Source organism: Manacus vitellinus, unplaced genomic scaffold, assembly GCF_001715985.3.
Source record: "Manacus vitellinus isolate BGI_N305 unplaced genomic scaffold, ASM171598v3 scaffold_2_pilon, whole genome shotgun sequence".
Lineage (NCBI taxonomy): Eukaryota > Metazoa > Chordata > Aves > Passeriformes > Pipridae > Manacus > Manacus vitellinus.
The window spans coordinates 12477404-12494919 of NW_021940208.1; the positions used below are offsets into that span (position 1 = coordinate 12477404).

The following is a 17516-nucleotide window of genomic DNA, read 5'->3' on the forward strand; positions in this document are numbered from 1 at the left end:
TGTTTCATCTGACCAGGGAAGATTAATAGTGAGGAAACGGAAAACCTTTTGTACTTGGCAGGATTACCTCAAAGGCTGAGTTGAGCATATTTGTGAGTGGAAAAGCTTGTTTTGCCACTGACATTTATAGTTAAATAAGGTTTTAAACTGTGGATCTAATTCCTTAGTGTCATTGAAGACTCTTCAAAAGAATGGAAATATTTCTTCCTTATTTTAATTTGGGGAGCAAGGAATCAAATAATGTTAATTACAGGTTAAATTTTTAATTTTCTAAGTCTTTTGTAGAATTACATTCTTAGGCATAGCTTTAGTTTAAATATTTGTGACTAAGTCTTTATGATGGAAGGGAGTTACCCAGCTACACTGTCGAAAACCAGGTCCTTGATCTCTGAAGTAGATTTTTAACAGAAACAAGAGCTGTCACTGCATATAATTCAGTAAATCAAAAACTTTAAGCAATTATCTGAAAGATGAAATGCAAGACCTGGCATTATATCTTGTTTATTATTTAATTTGTTTGTAGTAGGGTTTGCAATATTGGCGGCTGTCAAACCTAATGACAGAGCAGTTGCTTAGAGTAGGACTTCAACATTATAGAAATTTGAGATCTGTGTTCATGGATCAGAAGGCTATAAATTTTGGTGACCATACCAGCTCTCTTTCAAAATGTGGAAGTTCTGTGTTTTATTGTACTTGGTAACATTTCTACCCCATTCTGTCATGTGCTTTCCATTTTCTGATCTACCTGCTATAGTAGAAGGGAATGACAAGTTTTCAAATGCTTTTGAAAAAAAACCTATCAGTGAACAAAACCAGTGAATGTTACATATAATTAGATAAACCACCTACCTATTTTGCTAAACTAAAATTTAGATGTAATCTTATGCACACCAATTGAGAGAAAAGCATATAGCCTTAGTTAGAATTCTGTGGTGTTTTTTATTTTTTCTATTTTTTTTTTTTTTTTAATCCCACGTGGTTTCTGCAGAAGGCTTGTAATTTTGTCTTTGTGGCATATTGTCATCACATGAAAGAAAACAATATATTTGGCACTGTTTAATTGCCAGCTTCTAGGAGATTTGTCGAGCTCTTCCTGAGCCATGTCGCTGAGTTAAAACTGAGTTGTAATCCTCAGGCCTTTTCCCAATTCTCATTAGGAGCTGAGAAGAGTGATTGTAAGTAGTTTAGTGCTGGTACAAAGACAACTATCTCCCTTTTTTCGTAAGGCTTTTATTCAAGTGTCACTCTTGAGGAGGATGTTAGCATGGCAACCTTAAGGGCCTCTTAAATACAATCCTCTATGATTCCTCAAGGAACAGATTTAGACAGAAAATTGGGTCAGAGATTCTGTCTCATGGACCGGGGGCTGTGCTGGATGCCTCACCAGGCTGTAGTTTTACATTTCCTTTTACGTGAATTTTTCAGTAGGCAGACCTTACAGAAATTGGGAGTGCACCAAAGCAAGTTGTTTGAGCTGGCAGGATGGTGACTGATAGTGAAACAAATTCCTTTCGTAGGAAGAGCTTCATGGGTGTTTTCTGTTTCTTAATCTGATACAAATATCAAGGCAGGTTCTACCTATACTGGATATTAATTTTGAAGAAACATACGGACTTTCTCCATCTTTAAGGTAAAGCAGTCCTGGAAAGAGGAAAGAAATTCGTTCAGGAAACTTAATGGCATGAAATAAATCTTCGAAAATAAAACAAGGCAGATGTCTAATAATTTTGAGTGAATATTGTACACTAAGTAAATATGCTAATGCAGTTTTAGATGTGGATAACTGAGAATGTACTTCTCAGTGAAATCTGAGTGTTGAGTAGGAAGCTTCTCTTGTTTTCAATAGCTGCAATTAGTATGAGAAGCTTGTGTTTCTTCTAGAAACTTGATAAAAATGAACTGAACTGCAGTTTAGTAGTCCTTGTTAATGAGGTTAGAGATCATTGCAATTTTTCGTGGGTTATGACAGTGTATAATTGCATGGAATGAAAGCTAAATTAAATATCTCAGCTAAATTAGAGGCTGTGTTAAACTGTAATTAAAACTGAGATGCCACATACTGTTTACTTTTGAAATAAAATTATTTTGTGATACAATGATAAATATGAAAGTCAGGAGAGAAACTGTTGGGGATGGGGCTGAAAAACCTTTGACTAACAATCATGGATATGTTTCCAGATCTGTTTTACAGTTTTGCAAAGCTTGATCTAAGATGAAAGATAATGGTTTATTTTTAAGTGGATCAGACTACCGTGTTCCCTAAGTAGCATTTCACTTGTATTTTGTCCTGTTGAAGAACATAAATTGCAACTCCTGCATTTTTGATTTATCGTAAAGTAAGATCAGGAAAATCTGGGTGTTGTCCAGTAATGCTTTTACTTTGTAGTAGAGTTGACATATATTGAGTGATGTTTGGTTGTTTGGTTTTTTTTCCTGTAAAGTTGAAATGTATGCTAGAATTGGAGTGGTTGGAAGCTGTTTCTTCCAACTGCTTTTAAAGTATTTATTTTAAGTCTTTACTGGTTCAGTAAGATTCTAAAATACTGACAATATCATTGGCAGTGCCATAAATATTTCTGACTATGTTTTTACCATTCATTCTCTTTGAAAAGTCTGTGATTTAAAATACTACATCAAAATGTTTTCCTGTTGGTTCTAGTTTCAGAAATTCTAAACAAAAGCTGCTTGTAGCAATAGCCTGCAAAACTAATTTCTTCCATTTCTTAATTTCTATTAATGCTTTCTATTCTGTAACCTATGAAGCCTGTAGTTGAAGGTATTCTTTGGTCAATTTTGTGAAACAAAGTTACAGTACCACTAGGGGACAGCAAAAGATAATAATTTTTGAAGCACATTGATGCTCACTTTTTTCCCCAACTGTTTTTTCAATCATAATTCTATGGCATGAGAAAAACATATAGGGATATATTTCTTTCAGACATGATTGCACTGATGAGACAAGACACCAGAAAGTCTATTTTGTCTTTTTATTCATGTGTATATATCTTCTACTTTGGATGTACCTAATCCTGGCATGTATCAGTAATTAATTTCTTTTTTTCGTAGCATTGTGTTCCTCCCTCCACTTAAATTTTATTTTTTTTTTCCTTCAGAGGAGAGTATTAAGAACTGTTACTTGAGTTGAGTGATTTTTCTGTCAGGAATCTTTTTTAAATACACCGACAGTGGAATGTTAAACAGAATAAATCTTTTTGCTCTGTAATTTTTATCTGTAGTGTGTCCAGAGCTATATATAAGATTTAGGTCTGACTGGCCCAGACTTCTGATGGAATTTAATCCAGGCTAGTTGGTTAGGTTTCTTAGGTGCTTAAACTGATTTAGGAAAGTAATTGTAGTTTTATTGTTGTCGTTAAACATAGTGTGCATACAGGCACGCACGTTCTGTCTAGCTCTGCTATGCTTTTTTTCCTTTTAGTAAATTATGCTCTGAAAACAAATGGAATAATAGAAGTCCATCTTCCCAAAGCAGTATACTCTGTTACCTGCCATCTTTGTACTGGCTGGTATGATGATTAGAGCCAAAGAGGTATGAATAAAGGCTTATAAGATCTATGGGTTTTTTGATGCCTTGGGAGTACTAGAGAATACACGCACATGTCAAATTATGGAAAGGTTAAAGGAGCAGGTCATAGAATGATCATATTCTGTCATGAAGTATAATGCTTTGAAACTCTTTAGTGCTCATTGGGGCTCTACCTAAGTAATTGCACATTATATGTGTGGAAGTGAGACTAATAAGCCTTTAGAGTAATGTGTCAATAAAGCATTTAAAAGTGTGAGTGACTTAATAATGCCTTTTTCAATGGTGGAAGCTTGATTTTTTTTTTTTTTTTTAATTTGGGAAAGATATCCCAGGGATATGTGTCTGGGGTCCTGAATAAACAGCACTGCCAAGATGACAGCTCTTTATTTGACTGTATTTCTTTTTTTTTTTTAATTTTAAGACCCACCGAAGCACTTTTACCGTTGTTTCTTTAAAAATAAATGCAGTATTAAGCATCTCATATTATATTGCAGTCAAGTCATCATCCTAACTCAAGTTAAGTAAAAATAGCTGGTAGTGGAGGTCACAAGAAATTGTCGACACCACATTTAACTTGCAATTCACATTATTAAATTCTCTAAAATTAAACACTGTATCCTAGCTACATTCTTTACAGTGGCTTGTGACGCTGCAGTTATACTGACTGGCACTGTGTTATCTGTTAGAATTCTTTTAATAGTGGAATAGTATGAATGTTCCTTTACACCGAACAATTAAGTGGCTGAAGTTATTACCTGCTGACATGAAGCTGCAATATTGTAAGCTGTGATAAAAAATTAATAACCACATGTATTTTAACTCAGTAGAGTGGAGACAGCTGCAGTGGAAAACAGATTGCTTCCAGTCTAGGCTGGAGGATCCAACAACCTCCCAAGACCTTTTTGAATTAAATTTATTCTAACACTAGCATGACAAGATTGGTGAGCAACTACCATTATTTCTTGTGACTAGCAAACAGGGACACTGACCCAGTATGACTGAATGAAGGGGATGGTCGTTTTGTGGTACAAATAAAACCCAGTTGGTTCTTGGAACCTGGCAATAGGTATAAGTGGACTACTGTCTGGACAGCAGAAGGAAAAGGATATTAAGTGATCAGAGGAGAAGAAAAAACAAACTATGAAGCAATCTCTGACTTAATAGCAGTATTTACTGATAATTTTTTGGGGATACTGAACTAAGGTTTACGCAATGGAGAAACAGAAGGGAACAAACCATTAGAAGTGACCTAAAGCAAAACCAGAAACTGAAGCCGATTCGCGTTTTGTTGTTTGTTTTAAATACTCTGTGGGACGTCAGACTGTCCACAACCCATGGGAAAGAGCTCTTCTCCCTGGCTGAATCAAGGACCCAGCAGTGAATGTGGGCTGTCAGCTGTGTTTGCTCAGCTGTGAACAGCAAACACACTTTCTGGTCTCTTTGTTGGTCTGCTTTGGTAGGACTTGCTGTAGATGGTACAGCACTGTTTCAGTTCACAGTGCACACAGATATCTTGTTAAAGGTTAGTTGTTTTAAGAAAAATATCTATTACAAAAAGAGGTAATGGATCCTGTAGATGGGATAGAAATTCCAATATGCACTTATTTTTTGTGCTCATTTTTAATTTAAAAAAGAGAATAACACATTACTATAATATGAAAGAAACATGGCAGTGTAGAAGGTATGATAAACGGTAGATAAAACTTTTCTTGCTCCTTGACTTGGAAAAATAATGTTTTCTTGGTTTGAAGCTTAGATTTCACCAGTCCTCCTCATGTCGAAGGCCCAGAAGGTAATATAATTGGAAACAAAGTTTTGTCTGAATTGAGCCTGCTATGGGAGACCTAAAATGTGCTTTTTTTAAGAAATATGTTTAGACATGGTAGCTTACCTAGTCAGATTTAATAGTTGAATTTTAAAACAAAATATGAATTATTGTATTTCTGTGGAAGGCCTCAGAGGTTGATATGGATATTAGTTTCTCTTTGTTGAAGGAGAGTGTGTGGGTGAACAAATTTATTTGTATGTATATCAGATTGAAATAGATCTACTCAGAATAAAACTGTCCATTTTGATATGTTTTGGATATATTTTTACAGATGTTTTATATTGTTCCTTTACATTAAGGGAGTACAGTACAAATGCCTGCATCAATGAAATGTTTCCTTCACTACTGTAGTTATTTTATTAAAAAATTGAAATTAATTTAAAAATTAAATATAAATTACATGCTAAAAATAATAGACTTGACTCAAACTTTTTTTTCTAATCCATCATATATTAGACATGATTGCTAGTTTATTAGCTAGCAATTCACTGCCATGTTTTTTCAGTCTTTGCAGAGGTAAATTTTTGCTCTAGAAACCAGAGTCTGTGCTGCTTTTTGTATTTGTGCTGGTTTAAAGGTAAACCAGCAGGGCAAATGGACTCAACTCAAAAGAGGGATTATAAATCAGAATAACAATTTAATAAAATAATACAATAAGTACGATTATACAGACAAACAATTGGTTTTAACCCACAAAACCCAAATATATAACCCAGCACCCTGGGACATGAACAGAGTGGTGTTCTTTGGGCCCCCTGAGTCCAAAGGAAAAGAAGAGGGGAAAACCTGTTGGTGAGAGTGCTGTTGCAGTCTGGTCAAGAGTGGTGATTGCAGTCTGGTTGAAACGTGGTGGTTGCAGTCCAGTCGAGAGTGGTCGTCTGCAGTTTGGTTGAGAGCGTGATCTGCAGTCTTCCTCTGGATCCCACAAGTGGTTAAAAAAGTTCCAAGACTCCAAGATTATATATTCTCCAGTTCAGGCAGGAATGCTCAGTCCTTCCCTCAGAGAGGGCAGTTTCACAAAGGGTGTGAGGAACAGGGAGGCACCCTTCTATCTCGCAGGCCTCTTAACACCTACTTTGTAGCCTGAGGAGTCAGGCTGCTCTGGGCAGAGGGTGTAAATAGTGTACTGAAAACAGTTTCTGGGAAATGGCATGGAAGGCTATAGAATACATAGTTTTGGGTTACACCCATCCAGCGATGAACTGGTCTCAGCTGTCCTAACTAGGACAGTATTTTGCTTGTCAATTTTTCCACATGATAGAATTGTCTTATTCTGGATTCTTTATGGAAACTAAAATGATATGCAAAGTCTGAAAGAACATTATTGTTGCAAAATCAAGTGGTCCAGAATATTTCTGTTTGGAGAAGAGTATGAATGGTGTGTAGTGAACAAATGATCGTGTTTTATGGTGAATAACTTGGCTTTACAGTTGACATAACTATTAAATAGTTTGATATTAATTGCTTGGCAACCATGTACGATGAACAAAGGGTCCATTGGAAGAAGAGAGAAAATACATAATTAGAGTGTATTACAATGCACATTGGTTTTCATGCTATTCCAAATGCTTAGCTTACTGACCTTAATGTTTTAAGGATAACAGTCTCTTGGTTGCTTTGGTAAATCTCCAGTTTTGATTTGAGTGAGAAAGAGACAGTTGAGAAGTTGATCTGGCTTCCTTGGTGCCCAATTTCCTTTCTCTGAAGGGATCTACTGTGGCGAGTTTCTGCAATGCTAAAGTATCTGAAGGTAGCTCGTTTGTTTGGAATGCAGGACTTTTTGGGAATGAGCTTTGATTTGAGCTTACAGGTTTTGCAGGGGTGCCTTATTTCCTTCTGTGTCTTTTGACAGATGAGATGACAGCATATGTTGATGCTATCCATACTGTCCCAGTTAGGCTAAAATTAGATCTTTAATCAAGACAATTTAGTAAAGTCCCATTTAAGTTACAGATTAAAAACCCCTCCAAAATACCTTTTTTTTGAGTATAGTGGTAGATGTGTGACCTTTAAAGTATAAAAAATTTTAATACTTACGGTTTCCTGCATGTTTCTTTGTGGTAAATATCTTCAGAAACATTATCACTTCATTTATATTGTGTTTCTTGTAATGGGAAGTATTCCAATTCAGGAAACTGTTATGTAAGTACCTTTATCTTTGCAACCCTCCTCCCCCAAATTTTATGATTATCTCATCATGTCACTTTTCTCCTTTGCCAGTTTTTAAAATAGATTATTTTTTCTTGCCAAACAAAGCAGAAATACTGCCTTTAACTCTCTTCAAATTTGGCATCAATTTATGTCTTGTGAAATACAGATGTTAGGGAAACGTCGTAATACATCTGTTCAAGACAACCTGTATAACATTTCCTGTAAGGTCTGTATACCCCTGCAAGTTATCCTTACGGTTTCCCCTCCATGCTTTTTTTTTTACTGGATGTCTGCCTTAGAGCAGAACACTGGTGCCTGATGACCATCAATCAGTTGGTTCCCATTCCTATTTTATTCTGGTATCACTGCAACTTGTACGTCACTGACAGCTAAAATGTGGTGCATTTGACTGATCTGTACGTTACAATGATCATGGCAAGGATGTAGAATTACTCTGAATGTAGCTAGAACAAGCTCAACTGTAGCTGCGTGGCAAGGGGAAATTGATTAATAACCACAGTATATTTTTATCTATTATTTATCTATTTTATCTATTTCCTTTGGGATGATGGTAGCATTGTTTGCTTTAATAGTATTGCAGGGGTATATGCAGCTGTTGACTGGATCTGATCAAGGGTTGCTTAAGATAGGTTAGATTAGGCAATAGTTGAGTGTCTATTTGGCTTGTATGAAAAACGTTTTTTTCTCATCCTGTCTTGACTGGATTGTTGCCATGATACTTCTTCATGCTTGATACCAGCTGTCAGCTCATTGTTTTTTAGCAGAAGTTTAAGATAGAGTCTGTCATGGTGAGTAAACTGTCCTCTTGATTTTAGTGCTTTATTTGATTTTTTTGATATGAAATGAAACTATTTGGCAACACTTTCTGTTTCTTTGCTATGGAAATGGTGTTCTCAACATTTTTAAACTGTTTTTCTCTACTTCTAATTAGCCAGTACTACATTGTCCTAAATAGTTTATCCCACTTCCTTCTTGTCCTGCCTTTGGTGCTTGCCCTTGATTGTAAGCATCTTTCTTTTTCTCATCTGCAGTCACTGTAAATATAACATTCCTACCCTTTACTTTATAGTGCTGAACTTCCTCGCTTGTAAGTAAAGATTGAGTTGCAGAAAAGTTACTTACCTTTTTCGTAAGTACTGAAGCCAGAAGATGCTAGAAAATAAGACAGATATGAACTAGAAGTATGTGAATTTTTTTTCCCCCAAAGACTTTCTTCAAGTAAGATGCAATTTTCCATAGAACTGGAATGAATTGTGTCATATATCGTAGAGACTGTTAAAATCACAATGCAGAGATGAGTCCCTGCTCTAGTTTCTTGGTCACCTTGAGGAGATGACAAGATAAGTAATATTATCAATTACTAAACAGTCCAAGAAAGTTTGATTACTTTGAGGTTTTTAATTTGCTTTTCTTCAACAGAGTTGAAGTGCATAGTTAGTGAATAATAAATCACCAGAGTGAATTAGCATTTTAGGACAGTTGTTTGGTTTTGGTCATAATGGTGATAATTTTAGCTTGAAGGATGCAGTTGGCAAGAATGGAGGGAACTTCTCCTAATGTCTACTCATCTGCAGAAGGAGCAGTCCTGCTGAAAAATTACAGTAGCTGAGATTAATTTTTCACTGCATTATTATCTAGAAAAGGTTTAAAGGTTTTATCTCTGCTGAAAATAATTACAGAAATGTTTTTTTGTTTACTTTAGTGGAGAATTTTATTCCCGTAGGATATTGAGGAATGTTCTTTTCTTTTATGTTTTAGACATTGTGATGAAAAGAAATTTTGAGCAGATCTAAGTTTTCGTCATTGTTTATGCCAGTTTTTAGTAGCTTGTGCTTTCCTAAGCTTGCCAAAATAGAAGCTTGGAATATGAAAGACACTGAGAGAGCATTTTCGAAAACTTAAATTTTTCACCACAGCCTCCCTTTTCAAAATTATCTTTAACACCATAATTTTCTGATTAGCACATTACGAGGTTGTTCTTTTCTTTTTTGAGAAATAAGATAATACTCTGCTGAACTACAGCTGCTTTTTTATAGGCTGCATTTTGCTTTCCTTACCTAAATGTCCACTGGGGATAATGAACAGATACAAACCTTCCCAGATGGTACTTAAGTTTGTTTTGCTTTTAGCTTTACTAATTCTGTAATGTATTAATTTTCATTTTTAGCTGTGAAGAACAGTGTTATTATTAAACTGTCTGTTTTAAATCACACACTTAGGATAAAAATGGGCAAAGACTGTTCCTTCAAATACATTAAACTATTGGCATTTAAAAGAGAATGTTTCCAAAATATCTAAGGAAAAGGATTTCACAGCATCAATAGTTACCAGATGTCTTTCAGTCCCTTGGAATTTCTGAAGGCATAGCTCTGAGAAATTTTTCTATGTTGGTTTGGTTTTTTTTTTCTTTCTTTTTTAGTAGGTGTTTGAAAACCTCTGTCATGTTTCTGTCTGTTTTCATGTGATTGTTTCTTTACTTAGCTGCCTTACTATTTTGTCTGTGTAAAGGCTTTGCAAGTTTTAATGTAAACATCGAAATAGTTGTTGTCCATAGATACCAGATATAATTCTTGTTTTCTTTTTGCGAATTATCTATGAGATGTACCTTTAGGATTTGTACTTTCTGAAAAGACAACTGACTAAGCATATAATGAGTTTAGCACTAATAACACAAGACCACCTTTTAAGGTTCAGAATGAAGGTTTATGTGGTCCTACATCCTGTTTTCAGAGTGCCCTTGTGGATACTGCAGGAAAGCTATAAAAACAAAACAAATGTAGAATGATATTTCCTGTATGTATCATTCCAGAGTTCGGGTCTGTGGCTTGTAGAGAGGATATCTGTGCACTCTGACCCTTGATGAATATTTCTTCTGTGATTTGTATGACACTGGCCCTTCACAGTGTGTTCCACACTGAATCAAAGAGATATGATAACAAAACAATTTAAGAATGCCAAGTCAGAAACTCCACGATAAGAAATGCCACAAGCAACAAAACTACACAGATCACTTCATGTGTTTGGCTAACTTCAAGGAATCTGAACAAATCATCCTTCGTAGAGGTTTATATAGTACAGTCAAGACTTTTCTTCTTGACAAATGATGAAGATTGTTGAGAGACTAAACAGACATTCTTTCCAGATATCAGATCATTCACAAAGCTTTTGGTGGAATCCTTTCCTTTCGTATCATCTGCTTTGAGGAGAAGAGCAGAACTGTGTGTTATTCTGTACTCTAAAGCAATGAGATGGTATTGACTGTAGTATTATCTCTATGTTCCTGTCTTGTAGATAAAAGAGAATATTTTCGTGACTTACATCCTCTTGTGCTGTTGGAAAAGATAATGAATTGCCTTAAACCAAGCATATGTGTTGCTTTAGAACCCATTTTTTAGAAAGATTTTACGCGCTGATATTTCTGCATTAGGAACATTTTAGGTCTACTGATGAAATGGATCAAGTCAGTACAGTTTTTGTATGGTACCAAAGTACTGTTACCAATCCATGTATAACCAGCAAATTTACATGATGTTGGTATGTGACAGAGACTCTCCTCTGGTATCAGTTTTATCTCCTTGTAAAATTGCAAAATCTAGAATGTAAGGGTTAAAATTCCGTGATGAAAGCATCTACTAAACATTTGTAAATTATCTTTAAAAGTCAGTTTCCAAACCCATCATGTACAGAGAGAACACTGGGGGGAAAAAATCCCAGGCATCCGAGAGCATTTTGTTGTGATTTTTCAAATTCATCAAATGAAAGCAGAAAGCTGTAATAAAAGCTGTCAGACTGTTTTAACTGCAGATTTTGTTGCTGCTTGCATTGCTTACTGTGCTGTGACAGATAGTGTTTATAGTTTTCAAACAATTCTGCGGTACTCTTTTTGCCAACTGTTTATGCTTGGAGAAATGCGAGCTCCCTATATTCCACCTGAAATGATTTTTGTCAGTTAATGGTATGATTCTTGTTTGGTGCACCTGAGAACATCCTTCTGTGCTCTCAGGCCTCTTTAGAAAAGGGATTTTAAAGCTGATCTACGTGGTAACTTACCAATCTTGTTTTACTTTGTCCTACATATTACTCTCATCTGTCAGATTCTGTCCAATTTTGGCATATTTCTGAAATTTAGTTGGATTTTTTTTTTCTTAATGAAGGACTTTGTGTAATGTTGTCCTATCGATCTGTACTCTTATAATAAATGAAGGAACATAAATATGTAAATATAAATGAAAAAACAGTGTACGTGTTACAGTAGATATAGACTTTGATAATGCATGCAAGCTCATCATTACTGCTTCTTCAGTAGAACTTATAACTGTTGTGTTGTTTGTTTACTAATGCTATTGGGTATTTTATTTGAGCATCCTTAAGTCGCTAAATTTGCTAAAAGAAGGAACTGAAATTTTCTTACACAAGAAGAAAGTGAACAAGAAGATGCTTTGAGAATAAAGTAGCAGAATTTTTATGTCTTTGCCAGCCATGTATCTTGAGTAATTACCAGCTCATTTACATTTGATACAGCTGTTAAGTGCACTGAAGAATGAATTCTAGATATGTTCTTGTTCTTATCTGATCAGTCTGATTGTATCTTTTCTTTTGCACCTGGAAACTGCTTCTGTAAATGAAAGAGCTCCTGTTCATGTGCTTTTCTTTCAGTGATGCCTCTGTGACCTGTTAAAAGAGTAACTTTTATTGAACATGCAAGGAGGAGTTATTCTTTTCTGTTCTTTGACTTGCAGTATATGAAAAGGAGAATCAGTTTTTATCAATGTTAAGCCTTGCCTGTTAGTAAAGGGTGGATGCAAGTAGCTGGATCTTCTAGTGCAGTAAGCTTTGATAAAGTGCCATTTGGTTGCCACTAATATTTCAAATTGAGGGAAGAAAAGATCACTGATCTGAATCCATGTCGTAACCCCAGATGTTTAGGACTCTAGGAGTAGTTTTGAAATCAGCTCAAGTGGAGATAGTGGCAAGTCCCTTAACTGATTTGCATCTTTTCCTTTTGTTAAGTGAGGATTTTTGTCTGTTCTTTGGGCTGCTTGTAAGAAAGCAAATGTAAATTCTCACCGGTTATTGAAAACATCAAGAAAAAAATGTAACTTTTGCATGTTTGCTTGAGTTCTCTTTTTTTTTTCCCCCACCTGTTCTGATCAGATACAAAGAAGGTGGTGAAGCTTTGTTAGTATTGCTGCCCTCAGAAGAAAAAGGCATGGTGGAACAGCTGGCACAGAGGAAAGTACCTATCAGTGAAATCAAGTAAGTAACTAATGGCCTGTCTGTTATTCAGCCTTCTTTCTACAAGAATAATGTGTGATGAGTCTATGACAATTTTGATAAAGTGCTTGAATTGCCTGGAGCTGGACAAACCAGGGAAATCAGTTAGTTTTGGTAGTGCTGTTGGAGGAAAAGACCTTAAGAGGTTTCCTGTTCCATTGCTGTTCCCAAAGGCAGGATGAGCGGCACAAATCATTCTTATTAGATGCCAATTAATATATTCACAATTTCCCAAAGAGGTCTTCTCTATACTCAACAGTTCCTACCACTTCCTTTTCTTCTGGTGTCTGATAAGCTTTGTAAGTATATTAAGTGAAGTATTTATTTTGTCCTGTGCCAAGAATATATGAAAAATGATGAATTCTCTTATTCTTTGCAGCTACTTTTTATGTAATTGAACATTATCATGCTCTCTCTCTTCTTTTCCAGATTAAACAATTATGTCTTTAATCTGTCCCTCTGTATTTTTTATACTTGCTATCATTTTTGTATCTCTATCTGTCTTTTGTTTAATTCTAGACTATTTCTCCAATTTGTCATGACCTTTCTAAATCAGCCAGTCGAAGGACAGGAAATAAAATACGTGGCTAAATGGTCATCTTACGTGCTAGAGAGAGCATTCTGATGAAAAACTGTAATGATCTATGCTCTCTATACAAATAGAACTGACTTTGAAGGAGTTGCAGAAGCATATAACGATACCATGTAAAAATAAAAAAGCATATTTCCATTTTATATTAAATGCAGAGAAATGGATATGTATGAAAGACAAAATCTCTAACTAAAAATTTTAGAAAAAAAAGACAACCACTGAAAGAATCAATGGTAGTTTCTTATTTAGCAGCTGTAAGGTTCAAAGGAGTTCATTGTTATTTAAGCCTGTCAGTCTAATATTAAATTGAAAGAGAAAAGATAATGTGAAGAAAACATGGAAGAAGAGTTGAAAACAAGCCAGAAAATGGGGTATGAACCTGACTCCATTTTGAATACTTACCTAGTTCAGGTTGCACAGTGCCAAAAATCATAGAGATAGAAGAAATCAGAGAAGGATGATGAGGTAGAAAGGTAAGTTTCTGTACAAATGGGTATGAGCAAAACTAGGACTGTTTTACTTCGAAAAGCTGTGGTTTTAATGTGAAGATACAGATATCTCAGCAAAGAAGATAATTAAGAAAGTGTCTGTAGAACAATTGTATTTGAGAAGAATTCAAATTAGGGTGAAACTTTAGGTGGTTATTTCACCTCATTTCTTAAATCTTCAGATCTGCTAAAAATTAGCGAGTTAACATTTCTGCAGAGAATAGAAACAATGCGTATAGCACTTGCCAGATTTAAGGTTTAGTTTTATTTTTTAAAGCATTTTTGATGTATAGGATGTGCCATTTCAGAGGCACTTCTAAACTGCACTTGTGGATACTGTTTCTATGTAACAAACTGAGTACACAGCAACCAGTGAAGAAAACGCACCTTTTCCGGTCAAACGCGTGTATTGAATCCATGTAGAACATGCATAAACTTCAAAAATAAGACAACTTTTGCTAAAACAGCAAAATAAGGACTAGAATGCAATTAAACAACTACCAAAAGTCTAAGTGTACTTAAAGCTTTCGTTTACATTGGTGTTTAAAAAAATCCCTACCGTACAGCAACAACCAAACCCCACCAACTGAATGTGGAAAATATCAGTAAAGAAACTGAAGTCTGATATTTTCTTTTCCCTTAAGCATCATAGTGCTTTAAAAGGATCTGTTGTATAACCACTGCAGCAAATTGGCTCTTTTTCCAAACTTCATCTTTTTCCTTGTTAAAATGATAGTTATTAAAATAATTTATCTTATTTTTATATTCAGTAAATGAATGTCTGATCTTATGCATAGTATAAAGACTTCCCTTTTCTTTGTCAGCTAAGCTTTTAACTTCTCAAGTAATGCTGTGAATTGTTTGAATAGCTTATCATAGGAAAAGCTAAAAAATCCTCTTTAGCCTGTATTTATCCATGTAAATAGAAATAGGTATTTTTGTACCAGGATAATAATCCAATTTTAATAGGGCAAATATTTCATTTCCCCCTCCTTTAAATACGTATTCTATTTATAATTCAAGTTAGATGTCTCTCTGGAGAGACATTTGTGGCTGCATCTCTTAACATATTCTTGCTAATCTGATGTGACTTCAGTGGAAAACACTCTGCTTTTTTTTAACACCACCCCAAAAATTCATTCTTGTACCAAACCACAAGAGCATATGTATAATAAATACATTTAAGCAACATTCTTAACTGGAACATAGTTATTAGAAAAGTCAGGGCTTTTGATTGATAATATATTTTAACAACCCCCTCCAAGATACAGTTTTTCAATCTGCAAAACAAACCTTAATAGTACTTGTAACATCATAATGAAGGGAAATGCTTTTACATGGAATTGTCTGCCTAGTGCAGTTAAGATTTAAAAGGTTTAGCATCATACTTGGAAGAGGCTAACTAAAATCCTTAAAAAATATACGTGTAATTGCTTGTGGATTGCAAACCAGTTTAATTCCAAAGTCTTTAACTACAGATTTTTTCAGGTCGTTCACTTCTAGCCAGTTTTGCAGTTAATATAACTCTGGTGTGTTTTGTCAGTTTATAAATTGTTGAAAAAGTTGCATCAACCCTTGGATCACGGTCCAGGTCTTCTGTTGAAGTCTTCTGATGTTGTTTGTGCTCATTCATTTAATTATAGATTCTCAAGAATTCTGATTTGGGAGTTAGAAGATAATGAGCATTGCTTACTGCCAACAGAGTTTAACTCTTCAAGTTTCTGAAATTCACTCTAAAAGCTTTTTTCTGAAAAGCTTGTTTCTAAAACATCCTTGTCAATTGAAGTGTTTGTTTTGCTGTTCTTGTTAAGCTCTTGTCTGGTGTAGTGGTCACAAGAACTGTGTTACTTTCAGAGTTGTTTGCAAATCAAAAAAATATAAAACAAGGAGTGTTTCTTTGTTTCATTTGGAGAGAGCTTTTAAAACAGTTGCGTAATTTGAAAAGAGAAATAGGAAGAACTTTGTTTTCCTGAATACCTATTCAAAAGACTGGGGGTTAGACTCTTTTCTTAATTGTCAATTTTAAATCTAAGCTCCCTGTAGAGGTTGTTAGTACACCAATCCTTTCTAGTCAGCATGAGCTGCCAATTTACAGTTACTGCTTTTAACAGTATGTAACTTTTTTGTTATTCAAAAAGAGAAAGAGAAAATTAAGAATATGCAGTAATAAATACTGTATTTTAGAGCATTCAAATATGGCAAAAAGATACTCTGAAAGTATTAAATAGTATGTGCCTTTTTTAAGAAATCTGTAATTTCAAAGGTTTACGTGCAAGCTGTAAACTGAAATTATTTTTGATAATGCCTGGAGATTATTTTGTCACATCCAATTTTGTTGGGCAGTAAGACAAGAACTACTTCCCCAGGGGTTATCATAACAAATTGGGGTTTTTTTTGGTATCAAGGAAAAGGTAATAGTTTAACTTCTTCTCTTTTTTTTCCCCTCTTTGAATATGAGCACTGTATTTACCTGACCTGTCTCATAGGACTTTTTTTAATCTGTCTCCCATGAATTCTTAAGAATACATACGACTACGAGTCCAAGTGCTTTTACTTTCTCTACTTGCTATGGAGCAAATATCTTTTGACCCAGCTGATTTCTCTGAGTACCTGTTATCCTGTGATTTGTGATTCTGGTGTGAACTTGGACTGTGCTATAGTTGTTGTTAGCTGTCTGATTGCAGCTGCCACTTTGAGTGAAGACAAGGGAAAAAAGGCACTAGCTAATTTAGGGGCCTTGAGGTAATATCTTAATAACTTTCCCATAACTTAACAGCAATCCAACACCTCTCTGGACTGTCTTACTACTGGTGTTCACAATAATTTTTTTTTGTTGTTAGTAATGCTATCCTTTCTTTACTTTTTGTATCATTATATTTCAAAGATTTGTTGGTCAGTTTGTCCCCCACTCAATTTTTCATGCCTCTTCTTTTCTTATGTCTTTACATTTTTAGAGCCAATTACAGGCTGGCTGGAAACTGGAACTCAGTTTTTTGATCTTTCTTTAAAACTGTAGCTAAATAGAGCTTGTGTACACTGCAGTTTTCCCTTGGATGTATCTGAACAGAGTTAAGAAATTAAAATCACGAGGGAATCAAGTTTGATATAGATGCTTTTCATATTTAGTAAGAATAATAGAAGATCATAATCATGTTATAAAAAGACTATGAAGAGGTATGATTTTGTTTTTTGTTTTTTTTTTTTTCCTGTGACCTCTTTCAGCAGAGGCTATGCTTTGGTGTACAGCATGGCATGACATGGCACACAGCAGCCAGAGTCAGGTTAAGAAATGTGGTAGTTGTGCATCTTTGACCTGTATTTGAGGTAGAGGTAGAGGGGTAACCTCCTACCATGTTTGGTAGGTCATATGATACACTTGCATGGCACTAGCAGATCAAAAACAGAAGTAGATGAGAAAAGATCTGGGCAAATAAAACTGCAATAATGAAGGTATCACTGGAATAAGTGTAAAAATCTAGAATCTAGGAGAAGACCTGCATATCTTTTTACTAGGTTTAATGGCATTTTCTGTAGTACGGTCACTGTTCTTTATTTACTTGATTAAAATCTTGAGAAGCTCTTAAATCTATTTAATCTCAGTGTTCTTTATTATTGCTC

The 17516-nt window shown here is 35.0% G+C and overlaps 1 protein-coding gene across 1 annotated transcript in view; it reads left to right on the forward strand.

Annotated features, from left to right (window-relative positions):
• DDX10 (DEAD-box helicase 10) overlaps nt 1-17516 on the forward strand; it is a 158558-nt gene that overhangs the window by 16844 nt on the left and 124198 nt on the right. Inside the window, 1 exon segment of the mRNA XM_029960897.1 lies at nt 12699-12800. Coding sequence (XP_029816757.1) covers nt 12699-12800 — 102 coding nt within the window.